At 43.5% G+C, this 15,067-nt stretch overlaps 1 protein-coding gene across 9 annotated transcripts in view; it reads left to right on the forward strand.

The window, feature by feature from the left end:
- The window catches only part of KANK3 (KN motif and ankyrin repeat domains 3), a 62,093-nt gene extending 48,181 nt beyond the window's left edge, over positions 1-13,912 (forward strand). For 4 of the 9 annotated variants that reach the window (XM_075611685.1, XM_075611689.1, XM_075611687.1 and 1 more), the window contains 5 exons: positions 1,915-2,134; positions 3,599-3,741; positions 5,752-5,952; positions 10,945-11,043; positions 13,365-13,912. In XM_075611685.1, the coding sequence (XP_075467800.1) occupies positions 1,915-2,134; positions 3,599-3,741; positions 5,752-5,952; positions 10,945-11,043; positions 13,365-13,424 (723 nt within the window). In that variant the 3' untranslated portion in view covers positions 13,425-13,912. The remainder of the gene's footprint in view (positions 1-1,914; positions 2,135-3,598; positions 3,742-5,751; positions 5,953-10,944; positions 11,044-13,364) is intronic. The other 5 variants (XM_075611690.1, XM_075611691.1, XM_075611692.1 and 2 more) reach the window with 5 other exon arrangements.
- Positions 13,913-15,067: the final 1,155 nt, after the last annotated feature.

Raw genomic sequence — 15,067 nt, forward strand, 5'->3', positions numbered from 1 at the left:
GGTTTTCTGTTGCCTTTTTCCCCCACTATAACTTAAAATGTGTATGGTAAACCTACCCAGCCTGAAAAATTTGTAAAGCCAATACAACCAACCTCACACTGATACCCATCAAGGTTGAAACATGTATGTGAGTAATTTTATTGGCTTTGCATATCCCATGCTGTGCTTAAAAGCTGTGTGAACAGCATTGCATTTGCTTATATGGACTCCCTGTAAATGGCTTTTCAGGCAAAAGGTGACACATTGTGTGCTCATTTGCATGTAATTTCCCAGAATCCCTTGCTGCAGTGGGAGCACTGTATGCTAGGTGATAATGGTTGAAAGGTAGGGTTGCAGACCTGTCTAGGACATGTAAATGTGCTCACAAGGGATAGTCTTTATTGGAGATATGATTATGACATGTATAATCAGTCTACATCTAGTGTGCAATTGCACGGTTCAGAATTTAGTCTGCTGAATTGTAAAAAAAAAGGCATGGTTTATCCTCCGCATAACATTGAACTTGAGTGACAGTATAAAGCAGCTGTCCTTATTTTTATTGTATCAGAAATTAGATAAGGTCTCAGATATGCAATATACTGTTGTGACATAGCCTGGGCTACAAACCTGCAGCGCACAAAGAGATTACCGTGCTGTGGTATATATCCTCATATATGCAGAAGTCCTCGGATTGCTACCCGTCTAGAGCTCTGAATGGGGAGAACGATCATTGGAGAAAGAGTAGAAACAATATACCATCCTTCATAGCCCCAAGGTGCAGTTACACATCATTTTTATTGTTGCTGGTTTTAAATAAAAAAAGGTAGCACACTGTTACAAACCTGACAGATTTTGGCAAGGAATTGACGTCTTCATACCCTCCCAAACTTCCAGCCATCTTTAACCCCAGATTTAGGTGTCACTTCCACGCCAAAACCGGCCGGGTATGATGGCGGAGGCATTTAACAGTATTACCTTTTTTTTTTCTTTACTAGTAACAATAAAATGATTTTTAACTGTAACTTTGGTCTATGAAGAATGGTGTATTGTTTCCTCTCGCTCTCTAATGGTTGTTCTTCCCATTCAGAGCTCTGGGTGGGTAGAAATCCCAGGATTTTGTATGTTGGCTGCATATATGAGGATATATACCAGGGCATGTTTAAGGTGAGAACATTCCATTTATTGCCATGTTGAGACGACCTTATACAAAGTTTCTACAGGATATTCCTGTTATATCCACCTAGCCACCAAGTGTTATTACCTTGTAATCTCTCTTTGTTTTGCTTATTTTTCACTAGCTATGTTTTATTTTATGTGCCTTCATGACAGGCCCAAAGCCTGCAGTAGAGTGTCTACATGGCAACATCTGCTGTCATCAGTTGATCCATTTCACCAGGACGTATAAAGCTGCCTGCTATATTATCTCTCTTATTCTAAACTCCTCTGATATGGCGCTTTGAAGGCACAAAGTGGGTGGGATTTGTGAGCACATTCGCATGTCTGACAGGTCTGCAACCCTGCTTTGTGTTAGGAATAAGTTGCTCAGTTTAAGTAGTGATTAACAATTTGCATATAGAACCATTTACAAACAATATTGTATTATATTGGTTTGTATAAACCTATATAGGGGCAGTGATACAATCCATCTCATTGTAATATTCGTCGGACGCACGGTTTGCTTTACATGTATGTTGGCAGTTGTTTGCTGCTCTAATTAGCTAAAGGTTCTCGGCTTCAACCAATGAGTCTTTATATGGTATAAGACCCCCAAATCCAGTGTTGTACCTGCTAAATAAGGAAGTGTTATTTAACCTGTTAAACATGACACTGCCATTCGTTCACTTTGATCTTGGGTTGGACGGACCTTTCAAATTAATTGGTCCAGATGTACAGTAGCAGCGCATGGAAGTCTTAACTGGGACTTTTCTCCCTCAGCTGTCCAGCAGCCACATGATACAGCAGGAGTGGTTCAAGGCATCCAGCCAGAAGTCTTCCGCAGCCGACAACGTGGCCGGCTACCTCCAGGCTTTCTCCCAAGTCTCCCCGGGGATGCTGGGCCATGTCGTAAACTTTGCCGACGGGAATGGCAACACGGCACTTCACTACAGTGTGTCGCACTCCAACTTTCGGATAGTTGAAATGCTGCTGGATACAGGTATGTAGCATGGACCGTACACCGTGAGCGAGGCGTGATGCGAGCAGGATTACCGCTGCTTTTTCGGACCGTACACCGTGAGCGAGGCGTGATGCGAGCAGGAGTACCGCTGCTTTTTCGGACCGCACACCGTGAGCGAGGTGTGATGCGAGCAGGAGTACCGCTGCTTTTTCGGACCGCACACTGTGATCGAGGTGTGATGCGAGCAGGAGTACCGCTGCTTTTTGATATTTACAAACGTAGTACTGTGGCTTTTTTTTATTTACAAATTTAAGATCACTTTTATATTTACAATCCAGGGGTGCCACAGCATTTTTTATAAATATCCAGAAGTACCAGTACTTTTCTATTTGCAGACTGTCTGTTTTTATATTTTATTGTAAAGAAAACAGGGTTTCAAATGGTTCAATGAAACCAACACTATAATGTTGAATAAGCTGCCTTGGCAACAACACATTAGTATGTGAAAAAGCTCGTGTATATGGGATTGCGGCTTTAAGTAACTGTTCAAGATTCAGCTGATTTTGATTTTCAACCTTCGATTTGCTGGAAGGACTTTTTTCGCCCTCCGCTATTTTTGATATCAGGTAATTCTTTAAACCGGCACAAAGTTTGCAGCAGAGAGCGCACGTGGCAACTCCTTCACTGAAAGGTCGATCTGGGACCTGAAACGTTGTTTCTCCCCTGTTCTTGGCTGTCACAATAAATGAAGATTTGCATTATGAGCTTGTGAGTAGAGATGTACTTTGTACCTCTGTCCCAGAGGAGACCTGCCTTTTGAAGAATGTGTTTGTCTATGTTGTGTTGGCTGCGCAAGCAGGATTCTCCTCCAGAGCCGTTTTACGACCTTCGTAGGCCCTAGGCACTTTTATTTCTAGAGGCCTGTGTGTCCGATATTTTTCCTCATTTTTATGCTAATTTCATCGTTTGCTTGTTTCTTTCGATAATAGCAATATTTGGCATCGATACTTTTGTTTCGATATTTAAAGGTATCGATACTTCAAATGCATTTTAAATTAAAATTTGCTGTTTTCTCTTATTTTGTGATTTTTTTTTTGTTTTAGGTATTTTTTCAAGTGAAATATTGTAGGCCCTAAAAGGTTCGTAGGCCCTAGGCACTGTGCCTAGTTGGCTTAGTCGGCCTAATGTAAAAAGCGGCCCTGTTCTCCTCGCCCGAAACTGTTCCCCCGCACTTTGGAACTGTTCGTCTCGCTCACTCCCTTTAGCAGTAGGTACTGAGCTGTCTGCAGCCTCCATGTGCTCTCTCTTGTGTAGCAATGCCGCAGCTGCGGCCTGGACATCGGGAAGGGGAGAGGGCGTTGTTTTCTCTTGCTATCCAATCCCGAACGCCGTCTCCCATTGACAAACAAACTAAATTGATGATATACTTTGTTTCTTAAATTGATGATATTGAATGAATATGACCAGAGCTCCCTAACTTTACTTCTATTTATCTTAATTCAGGAGTTTGCGATGTTGATCGGCAGAATAAGGCGGGTTACACGGCCATCATGCTCGCTGCTCTCGCCGCCGTGGAGAAGCAGGATGACATGAATATTGTGCGCAGACTCTTTAGCCTGGGGAACGTTAATGCCAAAGCCAGCCAGGTAATAATAATAATATTTCTTATGTATAGTGCCGTCCGTGCATGCAGCGCTGTACATAGAGTTTTGCAGGCACAACGAGTCCCTGCCCTGAAGAACTTACAATAAAATTTTGGTTCCTGAGGCATAGGGAGATAAAGTGACTTGTAAGGCCCCAGGAGGAGCTGACACTTGGATTTGAACCCAGGCTCCCCCACTTCATGAGCAGTGTTCTTACCACTACCATTTCATGGTGCTACTACGGTTCTACATTTATAATCATAATTACACTAGAAAAATAAAGTGACAAAATTGCATATTTAATCTATAAGATAGGAAAGGTAAGAAGTAAGCAGTTATACTACGAACATAACTACTATAGAGATTGAATTAAGTCTACATTAAACTAAGCATTCCAACTCCTATGATAATACTGTTGTTATCTGCATTACCCAGCTTTAACAGGAGCAGTAACACCTGCTACACCTGCAGGGCCGCAGACAGATTTCCCGGGGCCCAGGACTAGAGCTTCGCCTGTGCCACCCCTTGCAATTCCTCCCCTTCAACACCTGTATTTCCCTCCCCCTCTGTCTCTCATTCTTAACCCCCCCCCACCCTCTTCCTTACTTCCTCCCTCACTCTCCCCCTCCCTCTCTTACACCCCCTCTCTTCTTATTCCCGCCCCCCCTCCACTATCACTCAATTACCCCCTCTCACTCAATCCCCCCTTTCCTGACACTCGTTTTCCCCTCCTCCCCTGTCCACAATTCCCCCCAATACTTTTACAACCCCCTGCAATACACACACAATACCCCCCCAAATACAGACACCACAACCACCCCCCCAAATACAATTCCTCCCCTTCACAAATACAATTCCTCCCCTTCACAAATACAATTTCCCACCACCACAAATACACTTACCACCGCCCCACCACCACAAATACACTTACCACCGCCCCACCACCACAAATACACTTACCACCGCCCCACCACCACAAATACACTTACCTCTGGTTGCCACCATCATCGGGCCCCGGATCTCCCTAGCTGCTGCCTTGTGCCCCGCCGGGCCTCTCTCCCACCGGTGCATGCCGGAGGCTGAGCCTGACTTCCAGGTGCACCCAGCTTGGAGAGAGAGCGAGAGGCCCGTCATGGGAAGAGGAGGCAGCAGCTGAGGAGAGCCGGGGCCCGGCGGTGGCAACCAGAGGTCCGGTCCAGCTGCTGCACCCCCTGCAACTACCAGGCCCCCTACAACTACCAGGCCGCTCGCAGCCACTGACCCTTTGCCAAGAGTTCCGATGGCCCGTGGGAGAAATACTGCTGGCTGCTCAGCTGTCTGGAGACTGAGCGACTGATCTGCGTCTACTCCGTTCTCCTCTCTCAGCACGACACAGAGGAAAGGCAGATCTCAGCCTCCCCGCTATGAATGTTAAGTGTGTGGTCGAAATCTGATGAGTGTGCTATGTGAGAAGGGAGGAGGGCAGTTTGAGAAAAAAGATGATTTTGCCATGTGATAAGGGGGATGGAGATGACTATGTTGTGTGTGGTTGTGTGTGGTTGTGTGTGTGGTTGTGTGCACCGAGATTTAAAAAAATCCTCCAGGGATGCCCGTGCTCACAAAAGGTTGAGAACCACTGAGCTAGATAATTTTGTTACATTGTATCTTCCTGTTATATGGGGAGAGCTGAAAGCTCTGGGAAATTACATTGTCTGATACCTAGAACTTCCTGTAACATAAGTGACATCATCAACGTGGCAACGTGGAGACTTCTAAGTATAATCCTATGCAACCTTCCAGGAACCTCCATTTATGGTGGTAGGGAAGAAGTTCATGTAGAAAGGTTGCATCTTTGTCAGAGCGATTACTGCACTACTTCCCTAAGTCGTGCCCCACAATGCCTTGCACAACACTACAAGGGGAGAGCCATTGACCGTTGCGGCCTTCAGATACCCAAGGCTCTTCCACCGCCAAGCCCAGGCTGAGATGTGTGGTAGGTGGATTATCACATGACTGACACTGCCCTTGTTTCAGGCCGGTCAGACCGCGTTGATGCTCGCTGTGAGCCATGGGCGACAGGAAATGGTGCAGGCGCTGCTCGCCTGTGGAGCCAACGTCAACATCCAGGATGATGAGGGATCTACGGCCCTGATGTGCGCCACTGAGCACGGGCGCACAGAGACCGTAAATCTGCTGCTAGCGCAGGCGGGGTGTGACGTGACCATCACAGACAATGTGAGTGTCAGGGATGCATGCCATTGACTTGTTTAAATTATTATCTACACTATAAGAACCTAAAGGTAAGCACATCTTACTCCATACTAGTAGTTTCTTATACCTGTCACTTTTCCTTCCGCAGTATTACAAAGATATACGCCCTTTTGCTCGACTGCTAAAACTCTGACTCAGACCCTCATTCTCTCCCGTCTCGATTACTGTAACCTGCTGTCCGGCCTTCCTGCCTCTCACCTGTCTCCCCTACAATCTATCCTAAACACTGCTGCCAGAATCACTCTACTCTTTCCTAAATCTGTCTCCGCGTCTCCCCTGCTGAACTCCCTCTCCTGGCTTCCTATCAAAACCCGCATGAAACACTCAATTCTCCTTCTCACTTTTAAAGCTTGACACTCTTCTGCCCCTAATTACATCTCAGCCCTAATTTCTCATTATGCACCATCCCAACTCTTGCGATCCGGTCAAGGATGTCTTCTCTCTACCCTCTTTGTATCTAGAGCCCTCACCCACCTTAAACCTTTCACACTGACTGCCCCACACTGTCCGTCCCCTCAATATCTGACTAGAACCCTCTATCCACCTTTAATACCCACCTTAAAACACACCTGCTTAACGAAGCATATGAGTAGCTCCGTGGCTGATACTATACACCTCATACATAAACCCTGGCCCCCTGCAGACGCACTTACCAGAACGCCCTCCTACTGTCTCTGTACGTTCTTCCTACCTACCAATTAGATTGTAAGCTCCTCGGAGCAGGGACTAATTTTCCTAAATGTTACTTTTATGTCTGAAGCACTTCTTCCCATGATCTGTTATTTATATGATTGTCACTTGTATTACTGCTCTGAAGCGCTATATATACATACAGTGCATACACACATATTGTAGACAATAGCTTGGTTGTTATTCATGTGAGCTATCCTTTTTCTTGAAACACTATTCTCCGGCTACATTCTTCTTTCCAGCTACCCTCCTCACCCCGCCTTTTTTAATTGGTTTGTAAATACTTATAGATGTATATATTTTAGGATAGTTCTATTAAATGGTATGTTACAAATATGGTCATTTACACCTCATCATAGATTTACTATTACAATTATTCTAGTGTGCACACACCTATAACTATATGTCTGGGGCTATCCCTTCTTCTTGTATGGATTTCTCATATCTCAGTTGTGTAGCACCTTACAGGGCTATAAGTCCCGAGCAGTCTACTTCTACTGCTCTTTTTGAAGTTAATGTAAGAAGGGGAAAAAAATGATGGCAGAAAGTATCACATGTTGCCACTTTGCTGATATAATTTGTTACAGGAAGTTCCAGGTATTACAGACATCAATGTAATTTCCCCGAGCTTTCAGCTCTCACCATATAACAGGAAGATACAATGTAACTAAATCCATCCAACACACATCGCTGCTAAAGAAGCTGTGTCTGAAAAGAGAACTTTATATTAAAATCCCGCTCCTTTCGAACACCCCTCACCTGCTGACACCAAATGGTCCCTGTCACAGGCAGAGCTGTAAATGACATCACAGGAGGGGACAGTGGGACAGCAGAGAGATGCAGAACACTGAACATGGCAGCACACAGAGGGAAACCATTAAAGGTCATTACTTGGGATGATTTATTGATATTTAGCCTTTAGGTTCCTAGGCGCAGAGGGTCAGGAAAGAAACAGAAAACGTCGTGTAATTTGTTTACAAATGTTAACCTCCCTGTGTGGTGAGTATTGCACTTATCTCAAGTTTTCTTTAAATGGGAGTGTCTCATTCTGTAATACTAAAGTACTCTGCAATATCACAACTGGACTAGCACGGCTGTTTCTACTTAATTCATGTTAGAAGGTACACACACTGGCCACTTCTTTTTCTTTCTGAGAGGCCACTACTACACACAAGCCGGGGAGGAGATCTATCTCAGACTACCAGGATCAGTTTTACACGTCTATACCCATGATGGGAGACACGCTCATTTAAAGAAAACTTGAGATAAGTGCAATACTCACATTTGTAAACTAATGTCACTGTTTTCTATTTTTCTGTTCTTTCCTGACACTGCGCCAAGGAACCTTTTCTAAAGAACCTTTGCTACTTTCAACTTGTAGGGCTGAACTCCGATAGGCAGCCTTGTTAAGGGAAAGTTAGTCTTTGTAGATTACCTACACGGGTTCTTGTGAATTTATACTAATCTGATTGTATTGGATCCACTATATTTGCATTTATTTCTATTTTTTACATATATATAACAAAAGAAAATTGATAGCACCTAAATGAAATGACAATAGTGAAATGCTAGACATACATACACATGTACAAAAGTGTGTGGGGGGCACCCCTTGAGAAAGATCTCGTTCCGGGATCGAAAACGTCGGAATGGGCGTTGTTTTTTCTACATGTTGAATACATCATGTATGGATTACTGGACTGAGTGCTATCTTTATTTACCTACAGCAAGTATGGTAAAAAAAAAAAATATATATATATATATATATACACACACACAGTATATTTATATTAAAATCTGTATAGTGTAAAAACACTAAAAGTAAAAGTGAATTATTTAAATAAATACATAGAGTATGTATGTGCTAAATGTGAATGTACATTATACCAACCAGTCTCTAATGGATGAGGGTTTGGGGAAGGGATAGGTGTACATAAAACAGAATGTACTGTGGGGCTGTTCCTTGCGAGGACCAATCCAAAAAAAGATAAAGTGTCGTATAAATGACACCACGGAATATGCAAGTAATAAATTGACCATAAATTTAATTAGGGTATAAAAACAGAAACATTTAAAAACAATAGATGTCCACTGCCAGGGGATACAAAGTGGTATATGTGCAAAGTAGCTCTGTATGGCAGAGGAATAAGTCTCTCACAGGTCTGGGAGGGTGCAGTTATCCAATTTCGATCCATAGGTGTATTCAAGTCCAGGATGTATTCAGGGTCATGACAAATTGCCCACTGTTATAGATGCCAAAATGTAATTGATGTATGGTGTCATAATTGTAAGGTTTTAGGGAGCAGTCCTTACCCGAGAGGTTATAGAAAACGGGACCTGCAAGGGGCGGCCCCAGCATCCGACCTGGCTCTGGGACTGCATGTCGTCCCTGCCTCCGGAGCTGTGTACATTATACACAGACAGGAAAACATACAAAGGTTTTCTGAATATGGTTGGAGCCGCCCTTAACCCGTTTACTGCCAGAGGGGCCAGTAACGAGGGTTGCCATCACTCCGGGTTTGACCTGGCGACTACGGGTTTCGGCCACGTATCTCCGGGTTTACCCGAGACATTTACGGGAGGCCGCAGCATCTCCCAGAATTCCCCCCTGCAAATGCCGTCAACATGGCTGCGCAACGTCAAGTGGTGCCGCGTTGCCATGACAAAACGACGCTGCGTGAAGTCCCGTTGTCATGGCAACGCGCGCCATTTGACGTTGCGGAGCCATGCTGACTGGATCTTGAAGGGGGAGATGATGCCGCCGGTAAAATATATATATATAGATATTAAGATATATATATATATTAAGATATATATTAAGATAAATTAAAAAACATTATTGCAAAACATTACCGGGTTAGCCTTCAATAGAAGGTGACAATCCTGCCAATAGCACACTGCATGGGGCTAATAGTGTCTTCTGCCATTTATAGACTCCAGATTAAGATGACTTAATCTTTCTAAGGAATTGGTTGCACTGATTTATTGTTTAAACAAATGTTTGTTTATTTTTTAACCCTCTACATGTGACTTCCCCTTTAAGGCTGCGCTTAAAGTGATGGCGACAACGTCATGTCAAAACAAAAGCATCGCCGCCGTCGCGTGCGCTTATAGTAAGCACGGAGCGACGGCTTGGTCGCGATCGCTGGAAGTCATCTCAATTTGATTTTTCCAGCGACCGCAGCCTGACGTCGCCGGCACTATAAGCGCAGCCTGACGTCGCCGGCACTATAACCGCAGCCTGACGGAGCAATCCATGCTGCTCAATTCTGGGAAAGGGGAGAGGTATTAGTACTTACCTTGGTGACTCGGGGGAGTTTCGCGGAGATCAACTGTGTTGTTCCCATTTCCAGAGACCTCCCGGTTGTCGCTTAAAGCAGCAAAACGTAAATTGTTTAAAAAAAAAAAATAATAATAACAATTTTTCAGAAATCCGTTCTGTAGTATTAGATAATAGTGACTATTTTTATTTATTTTCCTTTTTAATTCAACTCAATGCCATTTTTTATGCGTTGTAAAGCATCCTTTGGTTTCTATAGCCGGTTTTAGCCAACCTCCCAAGCAGTGCAAGATGTTTGCAACCCTTTCCTTTTTGTGATAATTTGTTGCCAATATTCCCAACGTTTCAGCTATAAACTGTAACAATAAATAATATTATCTTAGTAATATAAGGATACATTGTAGCTGCTGAGTTGCACTGACTGACAGATTGTTAAAACTGAAAGGCGGCCACACAATGAGGATTTTTAGATTTATAACAGAAGCACTAAACAATTGCCATCTTGGGTAACAATGAAGAATTTGCATATATTTCTAAATATAGAAATTAAAAAAAAAGGAGTTAAGTATTATTGCTGCTATAATTACCCTTAAATCTCCTGGACAAGAACACTTGTCATGGAGAACAATATGTCCACAAGGTCAGCCTTGGCAAAAAAAAATCAAAATATGGTCGCCGGGGTGACATCACTGTAAATGTTACCGGCAAACGGGTGCTCACGTTTCAGCTCCACGGAACCCTTCTGGATCTTCTAAGATTTAAAAAAAAAAAAAAACATTTTAGAGGGATGGAGATTTGCGGGTTTCTGCTTTAAACTCCATGCCAACGCATTGCCTCTGGCAGCGAAAGGGTTTAGTGTAAAATGTCTAAATTGTTTATTGACTGTTTCGCTGCCACAGGGTTCCGGCAATGCATTGCACTGCTAGTTGTTATACTGTTCTGCAGTGGAAAGGTTAAACACTTTACTGCCTTACTCTATTGTTCAGGATGGTAGCAACGCTCTCTCGATAGCGCTGGAGGCGGGACAGAACGACATTGCAATGTTACTTTACGCACACATGAATTTTTCCAAGCCACTGTCGCCAGTAAGTATATTTAAATGCTTTGCCAGCAAGAAAAGTTATACATTTTGGCCCCAGTTTTTAATTTTTTTTAAAAACGGGGCCAAAATGTATAACTTGCAGATGCATGTTTAACGCTGTTCCCCTGTTAGAAGCATAAGGAGCAACATGCGGTCCCTGCTCGAACCCAAGTGTACTAATGGCAGTGACATGTTGAGGTGATTACATCTGGGTGACTGACGCCTTTCTTTTTTGTGCAAAGGAAATCTGACACCTGTATGTAATTTTAATAGAAAAATTAAAGTCAATTTGTAAACGTGTTGAGCTGAGACTTGGGGAGTATTTTAATGTCCCCTGACTGCTCCTTTTGTCTGATATCAGTGTGTTGCAGAAAGAGTTTTCACAGATAAATCCGCCATCTATCCCCGCCCCCCTTATCTATATTGGCTCTGACAGGGCAGGCTAGAGGTTGAGTAAACACTTGGCTCTCATTCAGAGACTCCAATACGAAAAAATGATTCATTTCCAAAGCAACTAGAACACCCATAGTGTTACTGTCTATATTATAAGAAAGACAATGACTTAAAGGCGCTTATTCTATATCTGCCAAAGCAGCTGAAGTAAATGTTTTAATTTTATTTTTTATTCAGCCATGGGCCAATAAATCAAGTTTTTAAGCAACTTCTTGCAATCCAGCCCTTTATTCATTTGCGCTGTGCACCACCATCTCTCCATTACTGTAGTAAATGGGGAAATTCGGCCGAAAATGGCCCAGTCAGATGCTTTGGCCGTTGTAGAATTAGCCTCAAAAGTGTTTTTAAAATGTTCTATGGAACAGTTAATAAAGGTGTTTGAGGGATCACATTCTCTCATATTTACAATGTAGCTTAAATCTATCATTTTTACCTCCGTAACGTTGCAAAGATACGGCCTTTCCTCTGTCCCTCTGCTGCTGAAACTCTAACTCAGGCCCTGATTCTCACCGTCCCAACTATTGTAATCTACTGTCCAGCCTTCCTGTCTCCCCTACAATCTATCCTAAACGCTGCTAGAATCGCTTTGCTGTCTCCTAAATCTATCTCAGCGTCTCTCCTGCTGAAATCCCACTCCTGGCTTCCTATTAAACTCTGTAGCATTACAGAATTCTCCTCCTCACTTCTCTCTTCTGCCCCTCCTAACATCTCAGCCCTAATTTGTCGCTATGCACCATCCCGACTCTTGCGTTCTGCACAAGGATGTCTTCTTTCTGCCCTTTTTGTATCTAAAGCCCTCTCACTCACTGCCCCACACCTTTTGAATGCCCTTCTTCCCCTCAATATCCGACTAGCACCCTCTCTCTCCACCTTTAGGACCTTTCTTAAAACACACTTCTTTAAAGAAGCATATGAGTAGTTCCGCTGGCAAATACTATAAATCTCATATGCACGGATGTTGGCCCCTTGCAGACACACTTACCAGAACACCCTCCTTCTGTCTCTGTAACTACTTCCCGCTTAGATTGTAAGCTGTTTGGGGCAAGGACTCTTTTTCCTATAGTTTTGTCTGAAGCGCTTATTCCAATTATGTGCTATAATATTATGCCATGTGTATTGTAAAGCGCTCTGTACCTGTATGGCGCTATATAACTAAAGACATAGATACATACATCAAGGTGGTTTCTATTTAAACAGGTTATAAAGTAGAAGGGTTGTATATACAGGCACAAGCAATAACTTAAGGGTACTCGGTCACGAAGGGGTTAAGATGGGAATTTATATGAAACTTGTATGTTATATAATGGGCACTGTTACATTGACTGACAGCAATATGAACACTACTTTTTCTATTTCTGTACGTGTATAATTTAAATTTGTATCATTTAATGCAGGGGCGGGCAAACTTTTTTTTTGCTGCGCCCCCCCCCTGCCTGTTCTCCGTTATTGCGCCCCCCCCCCCCCCGCCTTACCTCACGCGGTGTCATGGGGTGGCGTGCCATCACGTGACCCCGCGGCGTCATGGCAACCGTGACGTCACATGACTGCCGCGGCGTCATTTTTACGTCGCGTTACCATGGTCACGCGTCCTGAAGCCGGCTGAATCTCGGTAAGTACAGGTTGCAGAGTGCAGAGGCCTCGCACGGTCCCCCGGCATTTAATTTAAACGCCTTGGAGAAGAGCACGTGACCTCTGCAACCGCCCGCACCTCCCCCCCCCCCCCAAAGAATCTCACGCCCCCGGTTTGCGCACCGCTGATTTTAATGTATGGTAAATCAGTCGTTAGATATGGAGATATACGTAAAATAAAATGTTTTGTGGAGACTAACATTGGATTGTAACTTTTTTAATACGAATTTTCTCTTTTATTAGCAGGGTTCGGATGGATTGGGGTCGGGTACATCTGCTGGCGGCCCTGTGAAATCTGAATGATAACATTGAATCAGGAGTTTGATGGGCATCCTAGCAATTGACAGCACAATTCGTGGCGTTTTCCAAATACCCCCTCTATGGAACAAAACACATATAGGTTATATAACAGCTGCATTTAGAGCAAAACTACTAATAAACAGTTACAAGATACCATTTAATATTAACGCAGGGAAATACACTTAAACCTGCCTTTTTTAAACCCCCGTGCTGCCCTCTTGCTGCAGAGGGGTTAAGCGCGTCTGTTGTATCCCAATATCAGAGAATTAATCTTTATATAAAATCAGTGCTATTTGAATACATGAACCTTTTAACCACTACACTATGGTATTTTAAGCTGCATCAAAATTTGTATTTTGCATTTTAATAACATCACTATGAATTCCTTTTATTGTGCCATATTAAGAATAAACCTACCCAACACTATTTATACAAGCTAACAACATTTTTTTTTTTTTTTTTTGGAATAATAAAGAAAAGCTTTGATTTTATTTGGGCTATGTTGTGTATTTCAGATGTGAGTGAAAAATTAGAAAAGACTGTATATTATAAATTACATATGATGTGGAAGTGTTGAAGAAAATGCTTAAAAGAAGTGCGTGTGTGTCTCTATATATGGATGTCGATGTATCGTGTGTCCTGATCTGCGTGACTGGTTGATTTCAAGTGCTGGTTTTATTAAGTGTGCAGTTAAAGCTAGAAGCAGTTTAAACAAGGAAGGTGTTATAAACTGCATGGTTGCTACAATGAGCAGGATTGAAAATGCCACTCAATGCACATTTTGCCACATGTATGTGCACTTGGAGCGCTGTTCCATGGAGCGTACCGCTGTGAGAAGTGTGAGCGGGTGCTCTCTTTAGAGTCAGAAATTGCTGATCTGAAGAGGAAACTTGCAATATTGAGGGACATTGACAGTCTTGAAAGGGGTTTAGTGCTCACTGAGCAGGCCCTTGCTTCGACTAGTGGTGCAGATGGTGGCGCTGTTGGTGAGGAGCAGGTAGGTAGCTGGGTAACAGTTAGAAGGGGAAACGGGCAATAGGAAGAGGCAAGCCAGTTCTGAGCTGACTCATCCCAATAGATTTGCCATATTGAGTGAAGATATTGGGAGTTTCAGGGCAGAAAATGGCAAGGCTGGGGGAGACTGATTCCTCTAGCCGTCAGGGGAATAGCATTCCCCCAGCACAGAGGGGACTCTGGATGCTCAGATACAAAGAAAGATTGTGGTGGTAGGGGACTCCATTATTAGGAAGGTAGATAGGGCAATCTGTTGCCGTGACCGCATGAACTGAACAGTTTGTTGCCTCCCAGGTGCTCGGGTTCGGCACATTGTGGATCGGTTAGACCGATTTGTTGGGAGGGGCTGGGATTGACCCGGCGGTCTTGGTACATGTTGGCACCAATGACAAAGTTTGAGAAAGATGGAGGGTCCTAAAGAATGATTTTAGGGATCTAGGCCAAGAGCTTAAGGCAAGGACCTCCAAGGTAGTATTTTCTGAAATACTACCAGTGCCATGCGCTACCCTAGGGAGACAGTCCGAGATTAGGAAGGTTAATGCAAGGCTAAGAAAGTGGTGTAGGAAGGAGGGTTTGGGTTTTTAGAGCACTGGGATACAAGGTGGTATGGAGGTAGAATGGGGGCAAGTGCG

This window comes from Ascaphus truei, chromosome 8 (assembly GCF_040206685.1).
Source record: "Ascaphus truei isolate aAscTru1 chromosome 8, aAscTru1.hap1, whole genome shotgun sequence".
Taxonomy (NCBI): domain Eukaryota; kingdom Metazoa; phylum Chordata; class Amphibia; order Anura; family Ascaphidae; genus Ascaphus; species Ascaphus truei.